Source organism: Anoplopoma fimbria, chromosome 8 (assembly GCF_027596085.1).
Source record: "Anoplopoma fimbria isolate UVic2021 breed Golden Eagle Sablefish chromosome 8, Afim_UVic_2022, whole genome shotgun sequence".
In the NCBI taxonomy this organism is placed as follows: domain Eukaryota; kingdom Metazoa; phylum Chordata; class Actinopteri; order Perciformes; family Anoplopomatidae; genus Anoplopoma; species Anoplopoma fimbria.
The window spans coordinates 11,843,466-11,859,371 of record NC_072456.1 but is presented as its reverse complement, the minus strand read 5'-3'; the positions used below and the strand labels follow the sequence as shown (position 1 = coordinate 11,859,371).

Below are 15,906 nucleotides of genomic sequence, written 5' to 3'. Positions count from 1 at the left end.
AAAAGTAGAGCATGTTCTATTAAATATAGTGAAGGTGTAATGTAGCATATCATTAAAGTAAATAAAAGTACTATTATCTTGAAATGTACTTACTGACGTTCCACAACCTTGCCCCCATATGAAAATACTACATTACATATAAAAGTCCTGCTTTCTAAATGCTATGTGTGGAAAATGTAAAACCAAGTCAAATAATCTCAAATGCAGAATTTGCCACGTTTAAGAGATATCATTTTATTAAAAATGTTTTTGTTGTTAAAGCAGGAATTCATTGTTGCTGGTGAAAGTTAATTTGAACCAATGCTACTTCAAATCGTATTGGGTTGTGCAGTATATAATAATTAGTAGAATATATTATGAATTATAATAATTCATTGCAGACTACTTCATTAAGTAATTTTGTGTTTTGTAGCATTAATACTACCCAAAAGTAACTGGTACATTTAGCTGTTACGTGAATTGGGTGACTTACAAAGGATTTCCCTATAAATTCCATAATTTGCACTTAATGTATAAAGTTATTTATCATCTTTCATAAGTTATTATAATTATTCATCCCTAGTCGGTCAGGCGGCGGCGGACCAAATGTATCTTGTCACTGTGTTTCCGCACGGATCTTTATCCACGTAGTACCGCTCAAGCACATGTGTAAACAAGACATTCTAGAATAGGTAACGTTAACATAGCCGGTGTGCTGGTGGCAGTGATCCAATGTCACAGTTTATTTAAGATTTCTAAACAACAAAATAACGCTTCAGACATTTATATTTGATCCAAAATGGCGTCATCGGAGGCGCAACATGACAGCGACGATGGCATGGACGAGTTTATCGAAAAATTCAAGACCCATGAATATAAAAATGCCTTCAGTGAAGACAACTGGGAAGAGGTAACGCTAACATGTAGGAGCTATCGGTTAATGACATTAGAAAAAGAAAGATATTTCTTCTGAAATTAGCTGTTAAATGTTCTTGTTGTAAGCCAGCAAGTTAACGTTAAATGGTAAATTCATACAAGTAACTTTGCATTTTCTGTCCATCCATAGTGATTTCTCTGTTTTTTGTCTCATTCAGGAGTTTGACAGAATACCTATGTTCATGAAAAAAGCCCCTGAAGAGATCGACCCACAGAAATACCCAGAACTAGCTTGTCTGCAGGCCATGATACACGATGAGGATAGACCCCCAGAAGGTGGGTGGACCACAACTTTAGGTCCCTCAAGCTTTTGCAACACCTGCTGGAGTTATGCTTATGTGAAAACAGCTATTGTCTTAAAACTTGATCATTTGTTAAAAATCCAGTTCATAGCCTCCTTACTCGTCCCCAGAGCAAGCGAAGAGCCTGAAAGATGAGGGGAATGCGTTTTTCAAGGAGAAGAACTATGAGAAGGCCATACTGTCCTACACAGCAGGTTTGAAGATGAAATGTGGAGACCAAGAGCTCAACATGGTCCTCCTCACCAACCGGGCTGCAGCACACTTTCACCTGGGTAAGGATCCCTAATTTACATGTCATACAGATACATATGAATATGGGTTGTTGTCCATAAAACCAATAAGGTTGTTTACAAAGAATAAGTTCAAGCCCTTTATTGTCATATGCACAACAATTAGGATGAATTGCCATATCATTTCTTAGTTCTCAGGCTCATAGAATATGTATTAAAAAGAAGTTGCATAAGTAAAATGTATGTTTAACCTAAGGCATAGAATAGTGCAGCAGCCAAAATATGATAATATAAAATAAAAATATAATACTGATGTACACAGGTGATGAGCAGCCAATTCCTTATATTACAGAATAATACATTTCCATTTAAAAACAGTTGCATGTTTTTTTTCTTCTTTTTCTGAATTTCTTCTTCTTCATCATAATTTTTTCTGGTTTATATTACTCAGGTAACATGCGCTCTGCGTTGAACGATGCTGGAGCTGCAAAGAAGATTAAACCAGACCACCTTAAAGCCTTGATCAGAGGTATGTTATATAATACTGCTTAGTCTTAGAATATCACCATATTTATGGTTAGAAACTCTAGTATTTAGTAATCATAATGACCAAAACACTCCTGTGTATCTTACGTGTGTTTCTACAGGTGCTCAGAGTTGTATAGAGCTGCGTACCTTTGCAGAGGCCATCCAGTGGTGTGACGAGGGGCTCAAAGCTTATCCAACTGAAAAGAAGCTGCTGGAGCTGAGAGCAGCCGCAGATAAACACAAGGTACAATAATATATTAGTTTAAGAGATTTTTGGGGTGGAGTTTTTAAAAGAAGCCTGGATTGCTTTTGGGACATTTTGTCTGTTTTATTCTGAAAGTAATTCCAGTTAAACACAAAGCCCTTTTACATTTTTTTTGCCACAGAGAACAGCAGAGAGAGATGCCAGGAAGGCCAAGATCAAAGAAAAAAAGCTGCATGGTGAGAAAGAAGCTCTTCTGGCTGCTATAAAGGTAGGCATGCTATTTAAAATAAAATAAACTCCTAACATGCTATTAAATAAACATCAAACCTGTGGGACTGACATTGACAATAGTATCCCTGAACCAATCAAATCTCTGACACTAAATCTATATTCAATAATGGCCTGTTTTTAAAATGATTATACACATTTTTGTTTGCTTTACCCAGGATCGAGGCATCAAGCTCCTCCAGTCTGCGAAGCCTCGTCAGAGCGGTTCAGGCAGCGAGGATGAGGATGAAGGCTCCTCAGCAGCGATATCGCAGCTGAACCTGGATGGGCTCAGCTCTCAGGAGGCCACGGGGGCTCAGGTCTTCGTGGATGAGCAGAGCTGTCTGCACTGGCCTGTTCTCTTCCTCTATCCTGAACACCGGCAGACTGATTTCATCTCTGATTTCTCCGAGAACAACTGGTAAGCTCTTCTTGTACTTTTTGTTTAGTCCTTGATATAGCTTGATTTGGTGTATTTCTGTGGGATTATCCATATGTCAACCTTTCTTCATTTCATTTGACTAAATTAAGTTAAACGTTTAACTGTTTTTAATTAGAAACACATCTGCAATTTGTCTGGTTCAGTTTTATAGATCACCTGGCGGTTATGTTTGGAGAAGAACTTCCACCTTGGGATGCAGACAGAAAATACCAGCCCCAAAATTTGGAGGTTTGTGTGTTAAACATAGTCATTGTGTTGTTTTTTATTTGTTCTCTATAATGTCACTTGAAACTTTTAAGTTCATTTTGCACTTAAGTTCTTGCATAAATTATCATTCACAAAGTATTTAATTAACCCAGGAGTATCCAAAACAGGCTTTACCATTTAGTTATTTCCTAAATAAATATTCAATTACCAGAAAACTTATATTTTGATAAACATATTATTATTGATATATTAAATTACTTATATCAGATAGATTTTGGCCATATTGCCCAGCCCTACTGTAACATTGATATTTTAGTAGGTATAAGAATAACTCTTCTGCTAAGTAATCAGAGGTACTACTGTCAGCAAAAGTTATAAATGAAATGAAAAAAAATCAATTGTTAATCCTGAATACATTTGATCCCTCCTCACTTTCTAGCTGTACTTTGAAGATGAGGAGAAGGAGACACTCTACCAAGTAAACCCAGAGACTTCCCTTCTAAAAGTGTTGCAGCATAAAAGGTACATCCATTGAGAAAAAGTCTGTTTTTCAAGTGTGATTTCATTTTGATATATACCATCAATAATTTTCCATTTTGATTAGTTGGCAGGTGTTTATTACTTTCTTGTAATTCATATTTCAACCTGGACCTCATAAAATTTAGATTTTTGGTATTGTGTGTAAGAAACAGCAGCCTAAGTGTTCAGTTTTGTTTAAGCTAATCTTAGTGGTTATATGTGCACACAACTTTACCCTAATCCTAATCATTGTAGTGAAATTAATTATTAATGAGGCTGAAATTGTTCCTCTGTTTTTAATGATATTTGAGTTTGTGCAAAAAATTGCCACAAAACAATGACAACCATTAAAGTTGCTTGAAAACAATCCTGCTGTCACCTCTTTGGTGTTCCCTACTTAAGCAAGCAACCAGTGATATTTTAATATATTACACATGACTTCTACCTTGAGTTGTATGTTCCTTATCATAGATCCTTTGCTTTGTAATCCAGTACGGACAAATGTTTATCTTCGAGGATATTATCTGTTGAGGAATATATTTGTACCATGGATTCTTTATACTAACTTCCTTGACATTAACCTTTCACAATCATTTCCTGACCCACTGTCTTCTCTGTTCTCTTAACAGGTATTTTGTCAAGGCAGGCACTCCAAGCTTCATCGTTCTGGTTAGGAGCTCGTCATTCTGGAAGCAGTTTTTAACAGGAAAGAAAATACGAGGATTGTAAAAACAATCCTTCAAATCTTTGGACTTAAATGCACTTAATCTGCTCTTCAAATCCAGTGGACTGAGTTTGTCCTTGAAACGGACAAATTGGAATATATGCATGTCTCTTGTGGTCAAGAGCAGGAAACATTGTTTGACACCAAATATCAATAATAAATTCATATAAAACAAATTAAATCTCCAAAACTTATCCATGTGGATTCTTTGTGCTTCTTTCAGTAAAAAGATAAACTGCAGATTGACAGCGTAAATACATTTATTCAAGCTCAATTAGATAAATGAATCAAACAAAATTATTCAGAAAACAGATTATAAAACCCTCTGTGAACCGACTTGGACCAAAACTCACAGAACCAATGTAAGAGGTTTAGGATAAATCCAGGAATGAGGATTGAAAAAAAAATAAAAGGGATCTTTGGTCTGAAATTTAAATAACTTGAGCCGCTAGTCAACTATTTACTTTTAGTGAGGGGCGAATGAAGCTTTGGGGCTTACAACGAAAGCCCCAAAGCTTCATTCGCCCCTCACTTTGTGTTAAAGATTTTAGGTGTTTGGGCTTCAAACAGAGCATAAACAGGGACACCTGGTGGCTTGCAAAACTTTTAGCAGCCCTTTGGTACAGGCCAAAGCACTAAATGATATGTAGATGATATTGTGCAATATGTTATGAATGTCACTGAGATACCAAAAGGACACAATTCAAAATGATCTTTAATCTTTACTGGTAAAAACATTCAGGATTTTTGTTTAACAAAACAAACACCATAATATGAGCTGAATGATATGTCATTTACAAGACACCTGAGACCAATGAGAGGTCACAAAGCTCAGTTCAACATAGTGATGACTCCTGGATAGCTCACAAAACCAGCTTGGGATGGGTGTGCAGGAGCCATCATTACTGGAGCAGGCAGCATTTGCATAGCCTGCAAATTTCCCCGCTGCGGGACTAATAAAGGATTATCTTATCTTATCTTATCTTATTGCGCTTTGAGGCTGCATGGTGATGACAGTGGTATTTTCTTGTGATGTTTTAACTCTCGATGCATCTGACACCAGGAGCACCACTCGCAGAAACAGGAAACGGCAAAGTCCTTACAGAGAGAACCCTGCAGAGAACCAAGAAATAACATGTAAAGGTGTAAATCCACATTGCTTCACTTCTATTAAACTTGTGTGAAATCCAATGATCATCAGCTTTACATCACACCTTGATACCATATCTGTTTCGTATGGCCGCCCTTAGAGACAGGACTGCAGGAGGCACAAACGGGTATACCACAGGCTGCAAATATGGCAGGGCTGCAAATGTCACATAATGGGAGACAACGATTCTCTCCAAATTTTGCAAGGCATGGGCAGCACCAGAAACCATAACAGCCTAAAAAAAACATGAATACACCAACTGAGTAGTAGAATCACTATAATGATTTGCTAAAGAAGGCCTTACACATGACATAAGGCCTTAAATCCACAGAAAACACATATTTTTCAAAGTTGTGGTATTAAGTCTTACAAGTATTTGCATCCTCAAAGCAATCACAGAGGCCACTGTTCCAGTCTGTCAAGGGTTGTGCTGAAAATTGCAGTGTCCCTTGATTTAAAAAAAACAAACAACGCAGATATTGGATACCTTTGATTGTGTTATTATAGCGTATTTCAATATACTCAACATGCTTTAAATCACGTAATTACTTTTATATTCTCATACAAGTATATTCAATAGGGATAAAATCCCACAGTATATCAAACTGTGATGTCACACAGTATGATCTTAAAACAATCACACTGATGACATTTAAAAAAAAAAGGATTACTCTGTTTTTGAGTCAAGCTTAATATATATTGTTAAAAACTTCTGAATGTGACTGTTACAAAGAAAGTGAAAAACACGTTTACAGAATGTCAGACTAAACTTTAAGATAAATATGTACATGTCTTATTAGCAAACTTTTAAGGTCTTACCTGATGGAACTGGACACCTTAGTGGGGAATCTGAAGCTGTGAATGATTAAAGGATATGTTGACATCTTACTCGTGTCGGACAGCTGAACATCAACAATGCTGTAAAACTTAAATCCATATACACAAATGAAGAAAACTAAACTACATGCTGGTGAAAGTATGTCCATCATATTATAATAACTACATCCAATAAACACCCTGGACAGGACGCCAGACAATCGCAGGGCTGACATATACAGGGACAGACAACCATTCACGGTCACATCCACACCTAAGGGGAATTTAGAGTCATCAATTAACCTAAGCTGCATGTCTTTGGACTGTGGAGAAAATCCACGCTGTCACGGGAGCACATGCAAGCTCCACACTGAGCTCGGGAATCAAACTCAGGCCACTCTTGCTTTGAGGCGATGGTGCTATCTACCACACCACAGTTTCACAGTATATTATTAAACTTTCATTTAACCCTTAAGACAAAGATGCAACATGTTTTACCTGATGGCGCGGGACATCTTCAGGACTCTGAAGCTGTGAATAAAGAAAAGGATATGTCTTGAACTAGGAATGGAGTGCAGTGCTACCGAAGCTATTGACTAATAATATTGAAAATGAAACAGCTAGTTAGGAATAGTTGACCATCATGTTTGAATGCATCCATTCTTCCATTAAAACACAGAAACATACATGCAAATATGATAATAATTGTTCTTCCACTGCTCAGTTAAAGAGAAATTTATGAAGCAGAATATTTTTTTTAAATATATTTTTTAATCTGAAGCATCATTGAAGTCTTGATGTAGATATGACTGACAAAAAGGAGATGATGTGAGCAGCACAATTAGGTAATTCATGTTTTATTACAGTACACAGGTCATCCAAAGTTCATTTCTTAAAGCTGCTATTGGACTCTTTCTACTGATAGCATCAGTGAAGACACGTTATACTGCAGGTACAGGCAAAGCAATGTTTTTGATTAATATGCTGGTGCCGCAAGTGGTTTTTGATACCATGTGTACATTTTGTCAAGGTTTATTCTAAGTATCCTTTCTTTTGCACATGTATGTTCATTTTAATCATTGTCAATTTGTCACTAATATAAAAAAGTATTTTTATTTTTTTTCTTACATTTGTTATTTGATTGTGATTTCACCGACATTAACACACAGTCAACCACCAGTTTTTCTCAGGGGAGGAGAGCAAGTGCAGCAGAGACTCAGTCAACACGTTGATGTATTATGTAAGGTATTTCACTGAGATTGTCTCATTTTTCATACAAACAGAAAAATTCCCCATCAGAATAATTCCCATAATCATATAGTTAATAATAATTGTTTTCAAATTAAAGAAGTTATATAGGAATAAATCTTATTTTTATGTGATTATTGCTGCAGATAAAATTTATACTTTCAATTAAAATCTTCTTGGGTTTTAAAATCCTCCAGAGAGCCATTTGGGTACACAACATGAAACTATGCTATGTGTTTAATTATACAAAATTATACAGAATTTCTTCACACCTGAACTAAAGCAGCAACAGACACGTTACTCTTTAGGCAATGTCCCCGAAATGCTCTTTCTTGTTTAGAACCCTATTTGTGAATTTTCTCCTGAGCCTCCATCTTGAGACTTTTACAACAGAAGCTCACTTTTATTAAGTAAGTTAAGGCCTTGGTCTTAAAAAATAGTGATAACCTTATCAAATCTACCAACTTTCACCAAAGAATGCCATGATTATCAATATTGGAGCATTATGGGACTGGCATTTACCCAGCAAGCTCAGATGCCAAGGGAACACAATTGTTTAAAAAATGTTATATCACTGTCCAAAGAAAGACTGTGTCCTCCCTGTATGTACACAACATTACAGATAATTCATCTGACCAAAATCTAATATTCTTGTGAAAGACAGAGCCCACCCATTAGAACCCACAAGGTTCAGTATGGGTGAACCATAACAACTCCTGGTTGGCTCACAAAACCAACATTTGTTGGTCCAGGAGCCATCATCATTGGAGGAGGCTGCACGTTGACAATGATGGGCTGGTTTTTCTTGTGATGTTTTAACTCACGATGCATCTGACACCAGGAGCACCACTCACAGAAACAGGAAACGGCAAAGTCCCTACAGATAGAACCCTGCAGAGAACCAAGAAAAAACATGTAAAGTTGTAAATCAACATTGCTTCACTTCTATTAAACTTGTTGTGTGAAATCCAATGATCATCAGCTTTACAATCATCCTACCTTGATACCATATCTGTTTCGTATGGCAGCCCTTAGAGACAGGACTGCAGGAGGCACAAACAGAGGTATCCCACAGGCTGCAAATATGGCAGGGCTGCAAATGTCACATAATGGGAGACAACGATTCTCTCCAAATCTTTCTGAAACCGTGCAGGCAAGGCATGGGCAGCACCAGAAACCATAACAGCCTAAAAAAACATGAATACACCAACTGAGTAGTAGAATCACTACAATGATTTGCTAAAGAAGGCCTTACACATGACATAAGGCCTTAAATCCAAACACAAAACACATATTTTTCAAAGGTGTGGTATTAAGTCTTACAAGTATTTGCATCCTCAAAGCAATCACAGAGGCCACTGTCCCAGTCTGTCAAGGGTTGTGCTGCCATTTGTTGTTGGAAAACTTTAGCGCCAGGCAGTTACAAAGAACCTGTTATCACACAGAAATAAATGCTCAGAAAAAAAAAAAGAAACCCAGCACAATTGCAGCACATATCTGAAAGTCTCACTCTTGCACCACTTTTATATTCTTAGGTGGATCACCTGGTTTCATTGTTTATGACATACTAGACGAACATTTTATGACATTTTAATGGCATACTATACTATTTTTATAGACTTTTTATGTATTTATATATTGCATACTATACTATGAAATACTGTACTATTATTGTTTAATTCATATTTTTTGCTACTCTATACTAAGTCTTTCTATGGTATTTTTTTGGCATACTATTTATGACATTGTTATGGCATACAATACTATGACGTCTTCATGACATTTTTATGGCATTCTATATTGTTTTTATGGCATTTAAAAGGGAATTCTATACTATGACTTTCGTATGGTAATTTTTATGGCATACTATTCTTTCACTTTTTATTAATTTGTTATGGCAAACTGCCTAGACTTATCATGGCATTCTGTACTGTTGCTTTTTTATGACATTTTTAATGGCATACGGTGATATACTTTTTAAATACCTTTTTATGCTGTACTACACTATGATTTTTTTTAAGTTAATATTTATAGAATACTATGATATGTCTTTTGTAAAAGTGTCAGGGTAAAGAATGTCGAAAACTCTCTTGGAAATAGGTTATGGCATAGTCTGTCAAAAAATTATCATGAAAAAAGTAATTGTCGTATGTCAAGTAAACTCATAGTATTTCGAAGAATGTCATTAAAAAGGTAATTGTATAGCATGTCGAAAAAAGTAATAAAAAAGCGAGAATACAGTTAGACGTAAAAATTATTTACTTCAATATGTTTAAAAGGTCATAGAAAAGTAAGTTGAAAAATGTCTGGAAAAAGGTCATAGTGTCTAGTATGTCTTAAAATGTCATGGTATAGTAAGTAGAAAACAGTCATGGTAAAGTATTAGGAATAATGTCAGGATATGTTGACATCTTGCTCGTGTCGGACAGCTGAACATTAACAATGCAGTAAAACTTAAATCCATAGACACAAACGAAGAAAACTAAGCTACATGCTGGTAAAAGTATGTCCATCATATTATAATAACTACATCCAATAAAAATGTTTTTGCATCAATCACTTTATCACTTTTTTAAAACAAAAAAAAACGTCTATTGTTTAACAAAAATCTATTATTTGATATGCTGACACCACCCTTCTCTTTATCTAGTAAATTAACTTTACAGTATGTCATTAAGCTTTTAATTAACCATTAGGTTAGAGATGTAACATGTTTTACCTGATGGCGCTGTACACCTTCTTGGCGACTCTGAAGCTGTGAATGACTAAAAGAATGTCATGGGGTAGGAGTGGCATCTTGTACGTGTGGTAGCACTAACAATACTGCAAAACCTGAATCTATTGATAAGAACAAATGAAAACAAAACCTAATGCCAAGTACAGTATGTCCGTCATATTTTGATTACTATCCATTACACAAGCTTGTTTGTTCCATATAACTAAGTTAAATAAGAGTTTACTGATAAAGCACAAGTCACGGAGGAAAAAGGTGTTTGTTTTTTCAATTTAATGGCTTCCACCCAGAAATATCTTTACTATTTATATTTTTTAATTGAAGGCCTTTTAGAAGTCTTCTATTCTGGCCATTTTGCCTTTATAAGATTGACGGGTTACATGGACTGGAAAAGGGAGCGAAATGCAGCAAATGGCCACGAGTCAGATTCGAAACTCAGCCTTGGTGTATGGGGCGTCTGCTCTGTCAGGAGAGCTACCTGGGCGCCTCAGAAAACTCGTACTTTGACATGACAAAAAGTAGCCTACAGATTAAAGCAGCACAACAAAGTAAATCGAGTTGTGTTCATGGCAGACTTAAGGTCATCCAAGGTTTGATACTTAAAGTTTATTATTGCAAAATTAAGAGTGTATGTTTTGCCTCTACGCCCCTCTCAACGTGGCAATGGCTGTGCCAGCGGATAGCAGCTACGATGCCAGCTGTGCTCCCAGCGCAAACAATGGCAACAGTGCTGACAGCTTACAGTGTAAACATGAGGAAGAACCAGAGGGTGGGTGTTACGCTTCTGTGACGACGCTGGCAGTAATGCGGCCTAAACCAGCAGCAATGTTACCGGCATACGAGTGCGGTGAGATGTGACAGCCATGAACTAGCCAGTGGGGCACACTCACGTAAAATAAAAGCATATGGCACCAACTCAGCTATACAGGCAAGGCAAGGAGAAGTTTGTATTGAAAAGGTGTGCAGACTCGCTGCGTAACTGATACCCCCTCCCAATGGTGGTAAGACACTGGGAGACGGCTTGTTACTCTACCTCTGACCTAGGTAACGAATGCACCCCCCACAATCTACACGCAGAACCGTCTTAGCCTGCTTAGGTGGGCAAAAGCCAGGATAACTTAATACACTAGCCACCGCCATATCACTTATTTCAGGCTAAGAAGTCGGTCTCTCCGACAGCCGGATATCAACAGATTTAGATGTGTGTGTGCAATAGGTGTAGGAGGACTGGCGGTACTCCAGGATGGACCCTGTTTAAAAGGGCCACTGCTGGAGGAGGAACCCGTGCGGTAGGGAACCTCGCTTGGTTATGATGGGCAGCTTCAGGCCCCTGGCCCTAACACCCTCAATTTGGATACCAATCTGACCTCTATTGCTTCACTATAAACACAACATCTAATGTCTTAAGCACAATAATCACACTGCAACATCATGCACAATAATCATACAGAGCATCAAAACCTTCTGAGCCAACCAAGTTAGTAAATGACATAATACTGGACAACATCACTTTAACCTTAGCTTGTATCAGGTATGTTCTTTTAAATTTATGTTAAAATAATTTACTACTGTCAGCCTATCCCAGAGGAAGGGCTCTCTTACCTTTAGGAGACTACGAAGGTACCCTCAGAGATGAGCGAGACTGGACTTTGGTTGGAGTGTACAAAACACAATCCAGTTTTATTTGGTTTTTACAAAAATAGGAAAATACAGGGTTACAAAATTGTAAAATATAAAAAGAAGAGAAAAGACAAAATGTCAAAGGTTCAAAAGCTAAAAATGCCCTAAGTCCAAAGACCTAAAGAACCAAGTCAAAAAAGCCAAAAAGCCCAAAGAAGGACCAAGACCTCAAGCCTCAGAAGACCAGAAAAAGCCTTGATTCTTCGTTGCCTCCTCCTATTTATACCTCTATTTATACCTCTATTTATACCTCTACCTACGACGGTTACGATTTTGGGGTCTCGCTTCTCGTTCTTCGAAAAGTAAGGGTGTTAGGTAGCATCAAAGTTCACCTGCATGTGTACATTTTGTCAAGGTTTATTCAAAGTATTGTTTCTTTTGCACACATATGTTAATTTTAATCATTGTCAATTTGTTACTAATAGTTGTCAATAATCAGATCAATAAGGTTTTGGACAAAAATCCAAACTTATAGGAAATGTTGATGAATCCTTAGGACAGAGGTATCTGCAGGATGTTTCCTTGGATTCAACTTTTGATGATAAGAACTTAACCGAAGACATCAACAGAGAGGTTTTGTCTGTGTGACCCAGATTCTGACATTTGAACAGTTCTGCTGCCATGCTACAGTAACAATATGAGCCTCTACATTAATATCTTGGGACCTTTTGTTATGTGTCACTGATGGAAGAAGCCCATTTTGAGACTTTTACAACAGTAGTTCCCTTTTATTAAGTAAGTTAAGGCCTTGGTCTTAAAAAATAGTGATAACCTTATCAAATCTACCAACTTTCACCAAAGAATGCCATGATTATCAATATTGGAGCATTATGGGACTGGCATTTACCCAGCAAGCTCAGATGCCAAGGGAACACAATTGTTTAAAAAATGTTATATCACTGTCCAAAGAAAGACTGTGTCCTCCCTGTTTCCCACACCTAAAATAATCAGCTTTTACAATGAATGTACACAACATTACAGATAATTCATCTGACCAAAATCTAATATTCTTGTGAAAGACAGAGCCCACCCATTAGAACCCACAAGGTTCAGTATGGGTGAACCATAACAACTCCTGGTTGGCTCACAAAACCAACATTTGTTTGTCCAGGAGCCATCATCATTGGAGGAGGCTGCATGTTGACAATGATGGGCTGGTTTTTCTTGCGATGTTTTAACTCTCGATGCATCTGACAATAGGAGCACCACTCACAGAAACAGGAGCTCGCTATGTCCTTACAGAGAGAACCCTGCAGAGAGCAAACATATGGATTATGATATTTGTATTGTATTCCTGTCAGTATTTAACGTCTTATATTAATCATTAAATCCAATTGTGTTTAGTTATAATAAGTCAACAGAGAAAATGACAAACGTGTACATTCTTTAAATTCAAGTATCTAAAGCTGTAAATTTAAATGTTCTTTTGTAAAATTGCTTTATTTTTGTAGATGTATATGAGGCTCCATTGAAACATGATCAGTTTTACACATTTTGTACCTTGATACCGTATCTGTGTCGAATGCCAACGCGTAAAGCCAACGCTGCAGGAGGAACACATAGAGGTAGTCCAAAGGCTGCTGTGATGGCGGGGCTGCATATGTCACATAACGGGAGACAACGGTTCTCTCCAAATTTACCTGAAACCGTGCAGGCAAGGCAAGGGCAGCACCAGAAACCATAGCAACCTAAAGAAATATATACATGTAATACAAAGTCTAAGAGGCTTTATGTGATTGAAGGACACAAAGATGATTTTTTTTTTTACAAGTATCCACAAATATATGACAGAGTTTTTAATAAAAATTATCGAAAGTTGTGTTGTTGATTCTTACAAGAACTTGTGTCCTCACAACAGTCAAAGAGGCCCGAGTTCCAGTCTGTCAAGGGATGTGCCATTGGCTCTTGAACTTTACCTCAGGTGGAGAACAATAAACCTGTGAACACAGAGAAATCAGTTTTTAGCAAGAAAACCTGGGTAAAATAATTTTGAGTTGCACCTAACAGAAATGTGATACACATATTTCATCCTGAAGAGTTGATGAACTGATTATATTTCATATAACCTCATGTACTATGTAAAGGCAATTAGTTTGAGTTAGTTAATTAGTTAATGTATAAATCATTGTGACTTTATGAGAGTGCCTTCACAAATATTTTGTTCCCTGTATCCGTGTCTAAGCGCACAAGTGTTCTTTTATCCGGAAGAAATTTGCATAAATATTTTGCATAAATATCAGAACCAAAGCAGTACATCAATGCTATGTAAGTTTTACTATTGCATATAGTATTGCATATGGGGAACATAATCAATATCCATGGTCGATCCCAATGTAAACATTGGAAACAGGGGAAGAAGCTGCAGTGACAGAGAAAAACTCTCTTTACTTACTACAGTTACTTTAGCTCTCCTGGTGTTCACAATGCTACTGTCTGAACTTTTGTCTCAGAGGCTTGTTCTGCACAGTGACTGTACACCAATCGTTGCCTAGTGAGTCAGTGACCCCAGTCTACCTATTTTTCACAGCAATAGAACCAAAGGGAGCCGCCATGATAAAAACACAGATTTATTTTACATTTTAGTAATATAAAACAAGCAGATACCTTTCATTGTTTTTATATTTCAGTACTGAATGAAATATACAGCTACGTATTTCCAGTAGGTAGCTGTGAATTTGCACGTTATGCTACCTAAAACAACAGCAACTGATTGTCTTTCGGAAATAACCAAACGCCTGTCTTTGTGAAGAGTATGATCTGACAAAAAGTAGTGCATGTGGCTGTGATAGACAACTAAATTAAAACCAACTACTCTTCATAAACCACCTCTTTTTGTGAGCCTCCAGCATGTAAGATCACATTTTCATTTTCAGCTCAAAATAAAGATATCTCTTCCAGGTTCCTGAAATCTTACCTGATAAGGCTGAAAGCGGTGTTGTCAGCACGGAAATATGTGAAAGAGTATATCCTGTATGAGGAGCGGCACCTGATGCATATCGAGCAAGTAAGCTCCAACAATGCTGCATAACCTGAACCGACGTTCCCATTAAGACTAGCTTCCTCATTTCTATTGATGTCATTACAGGTCAGGTGTGGCAAACACCTGACCTGTAAAGTTCCAAAGATTTTTTATTTTATTTTATCTGGCATTTATCTATGTTTGACTTACTGGCTGAACCTCTGCAATTCCTTGTTAGTAGAACAATACATTCATTCACAAGAAGACTTGATGTGTTGCACAGAATAAGTTTCAGTGCAGCCCGTTTGACATCACAGAATTTTTACATTGGTACTGTTTTCCAAAACAACTACGCTGAAGAAGAGTAAATACATTTGAAGTATAGTGAAGACACCTATGTTCACCTGAATCAGAACTTACACAATGGCAATAATGTATCAGAAACAATGTAGATCACTAAATTAGCTTGCTGACTATACAGTCATTTAAAATGTTGGTCCTCCCACAAGGAAATCTCTGCACTAATAACCGAGAATCATTTTAAGATGGTTTGAGGCGAATTTTCCAGATTGATACAAGAGTTTACTTTCATCTTGCCACTGTCTATCTTTACTATATACTTTGACTTTATAGCAAATAAATAATGGCCCCAGCTGTCTCTGTATTTGATTTTGTGTTTAGAAGTAGAGGTTTAGAAGCCTTGTTGTTACTTTGCAGTTGTGGCTTAGGTTTGGTAACTGCGAGTGCCAAAGCATATCCACGATAATCAATCGAGTAAGTGACCCCTAGTACCTGGTATTTAAATTTTATAGTTTTTAACCCTAGAACACTAACGTCGGGTGATTTTCACCCACGCGATTGTGGTCACGTGATTTTCATTGTGTTGCTGCTGTCTGAGTTGGGTGGGTCCTTGAGTAGCTTCAGTCTGCTCACTGACGTCATCGAAGGTAGGCGTGTTTCCCTGCTCCCATCCCTGTTTT

The 15,906-nt window shown here is 37.1% G+C and overlaps 3 protein-coding genes and 1 pseudogene across 3 annotated transcripts; 1 reads left to right on the top strand and 3 right to left on the bottom strand.

The window, feature by feature from the left end:
• Nucleotides 1–597: 597 nt before the first annotated feature.
• On the top strand, nt 598–4,524 carry ttc4 (tetratricopeptide repeat domain 4). Its single transcript, XM_054603193.1, has 10 exons — nt 598–889; nt 1,074–1,191; nt 1,328–1,489; nt 1,899–1,976; nt 2,095–2,219; nt 2,362–2,448; nt 2,627–2,868; nt 3,033–3,117; nt 3,536–3,618; nt 4,245–4,524. The coding sequence occupies exons 1-10, from the start codon at nt 779–781 to the stop codon at nt 4,342–4,344; spliced, it is 1,191 nt and encodes a 396-aa protein (XP_054459168.1). The 5' UTR covers nt 598–778; the 3' UTR covers nt 4,345–4,524.
• Nucleotides 4,525–5,170: 646 nt separating this feature from the next.
• On the bottom strand, nt 5,171–6,820 carry LOC129094690 (cornifelin homolog B-like; annotated as a pseudogene).
• Nucleotides 6,821–8,243: 1,423 nt separating this feature from the next.
• LOC129094689 (cornifelin-like) lies at nt 8,244–8,943 on the bottom strand. The gene is made up of 3 exons (XM_054602949.1): nt 8,877–8,943; nt 8,553–8,740; nt 8,244–8,444 (listed from the first exon to the last, which is right to left on the bottom strand). Exons 1-3 carry the CDS (start codon nt 8,941–8,943, stop codon nt 8,244–8,246), a joined length of 456 nt encoding a protein of 151 aa, XP_054458924.1.
• Nucleotides 8,944–11,938: 2,995 nt separating this feature from the next.
• LOC129095118 (cornifelin homolog A-like) lies at nt 11,939–14,910 on the bottom strand. Its single transcript, XM_054603498.1, has 4 exons — nt 14,882–14,910; nt 13,803–13,904; nt 13,468–13,655; nt 11,939–13,217 (listed from the first exon to the last, which is right to left on the bottom strand). Exons 2-4 carry the CDS (start codon nt 13,864–13,866, stop codon nt 13,017–13,019), a joined length of 453 nt encoding a protein of 150 aa, XP_054459473.1. The 5' UTR covers nt 13,867–13,904; nt 14,882–14,910; the 3' UTR covers nt 11,939–13,016.
• Between the last annotated feature and the right edge of the window lie 996 nt (nt 14,911–15,906).

What these genes read in the sequence shown, in the direction of transcription:
- LOC129094689 (XM_054602949.1), bottom strand. Translation starts at nt 8,943, where the DNA reads ATGGCAGCACAACCCTTGACAGACTGGGACAGTGGCCTCTGTGATTGC. An exon ending in CTTTGAGGATGCAAATACTT is followed by an intron (nt 8,741 to 8,876) that starts GTAAGACTTAAT and finishes ATGTTTTTTTAG; the next exon opens with GCTGTTATGGTTTCTGGTGC. An exon ending in GAAACAGATATGGTATCAAG is followed by an intron (nt 8,445 to 8,552) that starts GTAGGATGATTG and finishes GGTTCTCTGCAG; the next exon opens with GGTTCTATCTGTAGGGACTT.
- LOC129095118 (XM_054603498.1), bottom strand. Translation starts at nt 13,866, where the DNA reads ATGGCACATCCCTTGACAGACTGGAACTCGGGCCTCTTTGACTGTTGT. An exon ending in TTGTGAGGACACAAGTTCTT is followed by an intron (nt 13,656 to 13,802) that starts GTAAGAATCAAC and finishes ATATTTCTTTAG; the next exon opens with GTTGCTATGGTTTCTGGTGC. An exon ending in GACACAGATACGGTATCAAG is followed by an intron (nt 13,218 to 13,467) that starts GTACAAAATGTG and finishes TGCTCTCTGCAG; the next exon opens with GGTTCTCTCTGTAAGGACAT.
- ttc4 (XM_054603193.1), top strand. Translation starts at nt 779, where the DNA reads ATGGCGTCATCGGAGGCGCAACATGACAGCGACGATGGCATGGACGAG. An exon ending in CCTTAAAGCCTTGATCAGAG is followed by an intron (nt 1,977 to 2,094) that starts GTATGTTATATA and finishes GTGTTTCTACAG; the next exon opens with GTGCTCAGAGTTGTATAGAG. An exon ending in CAGCCGCAGATAAACACAAG is followed by an intron (nt 2,220 to 2,361) that starts GTACAATAATAT and finishes TTTTTGCCACAG; the next exon opens with AGAACAGCAGAGAGAGATGC.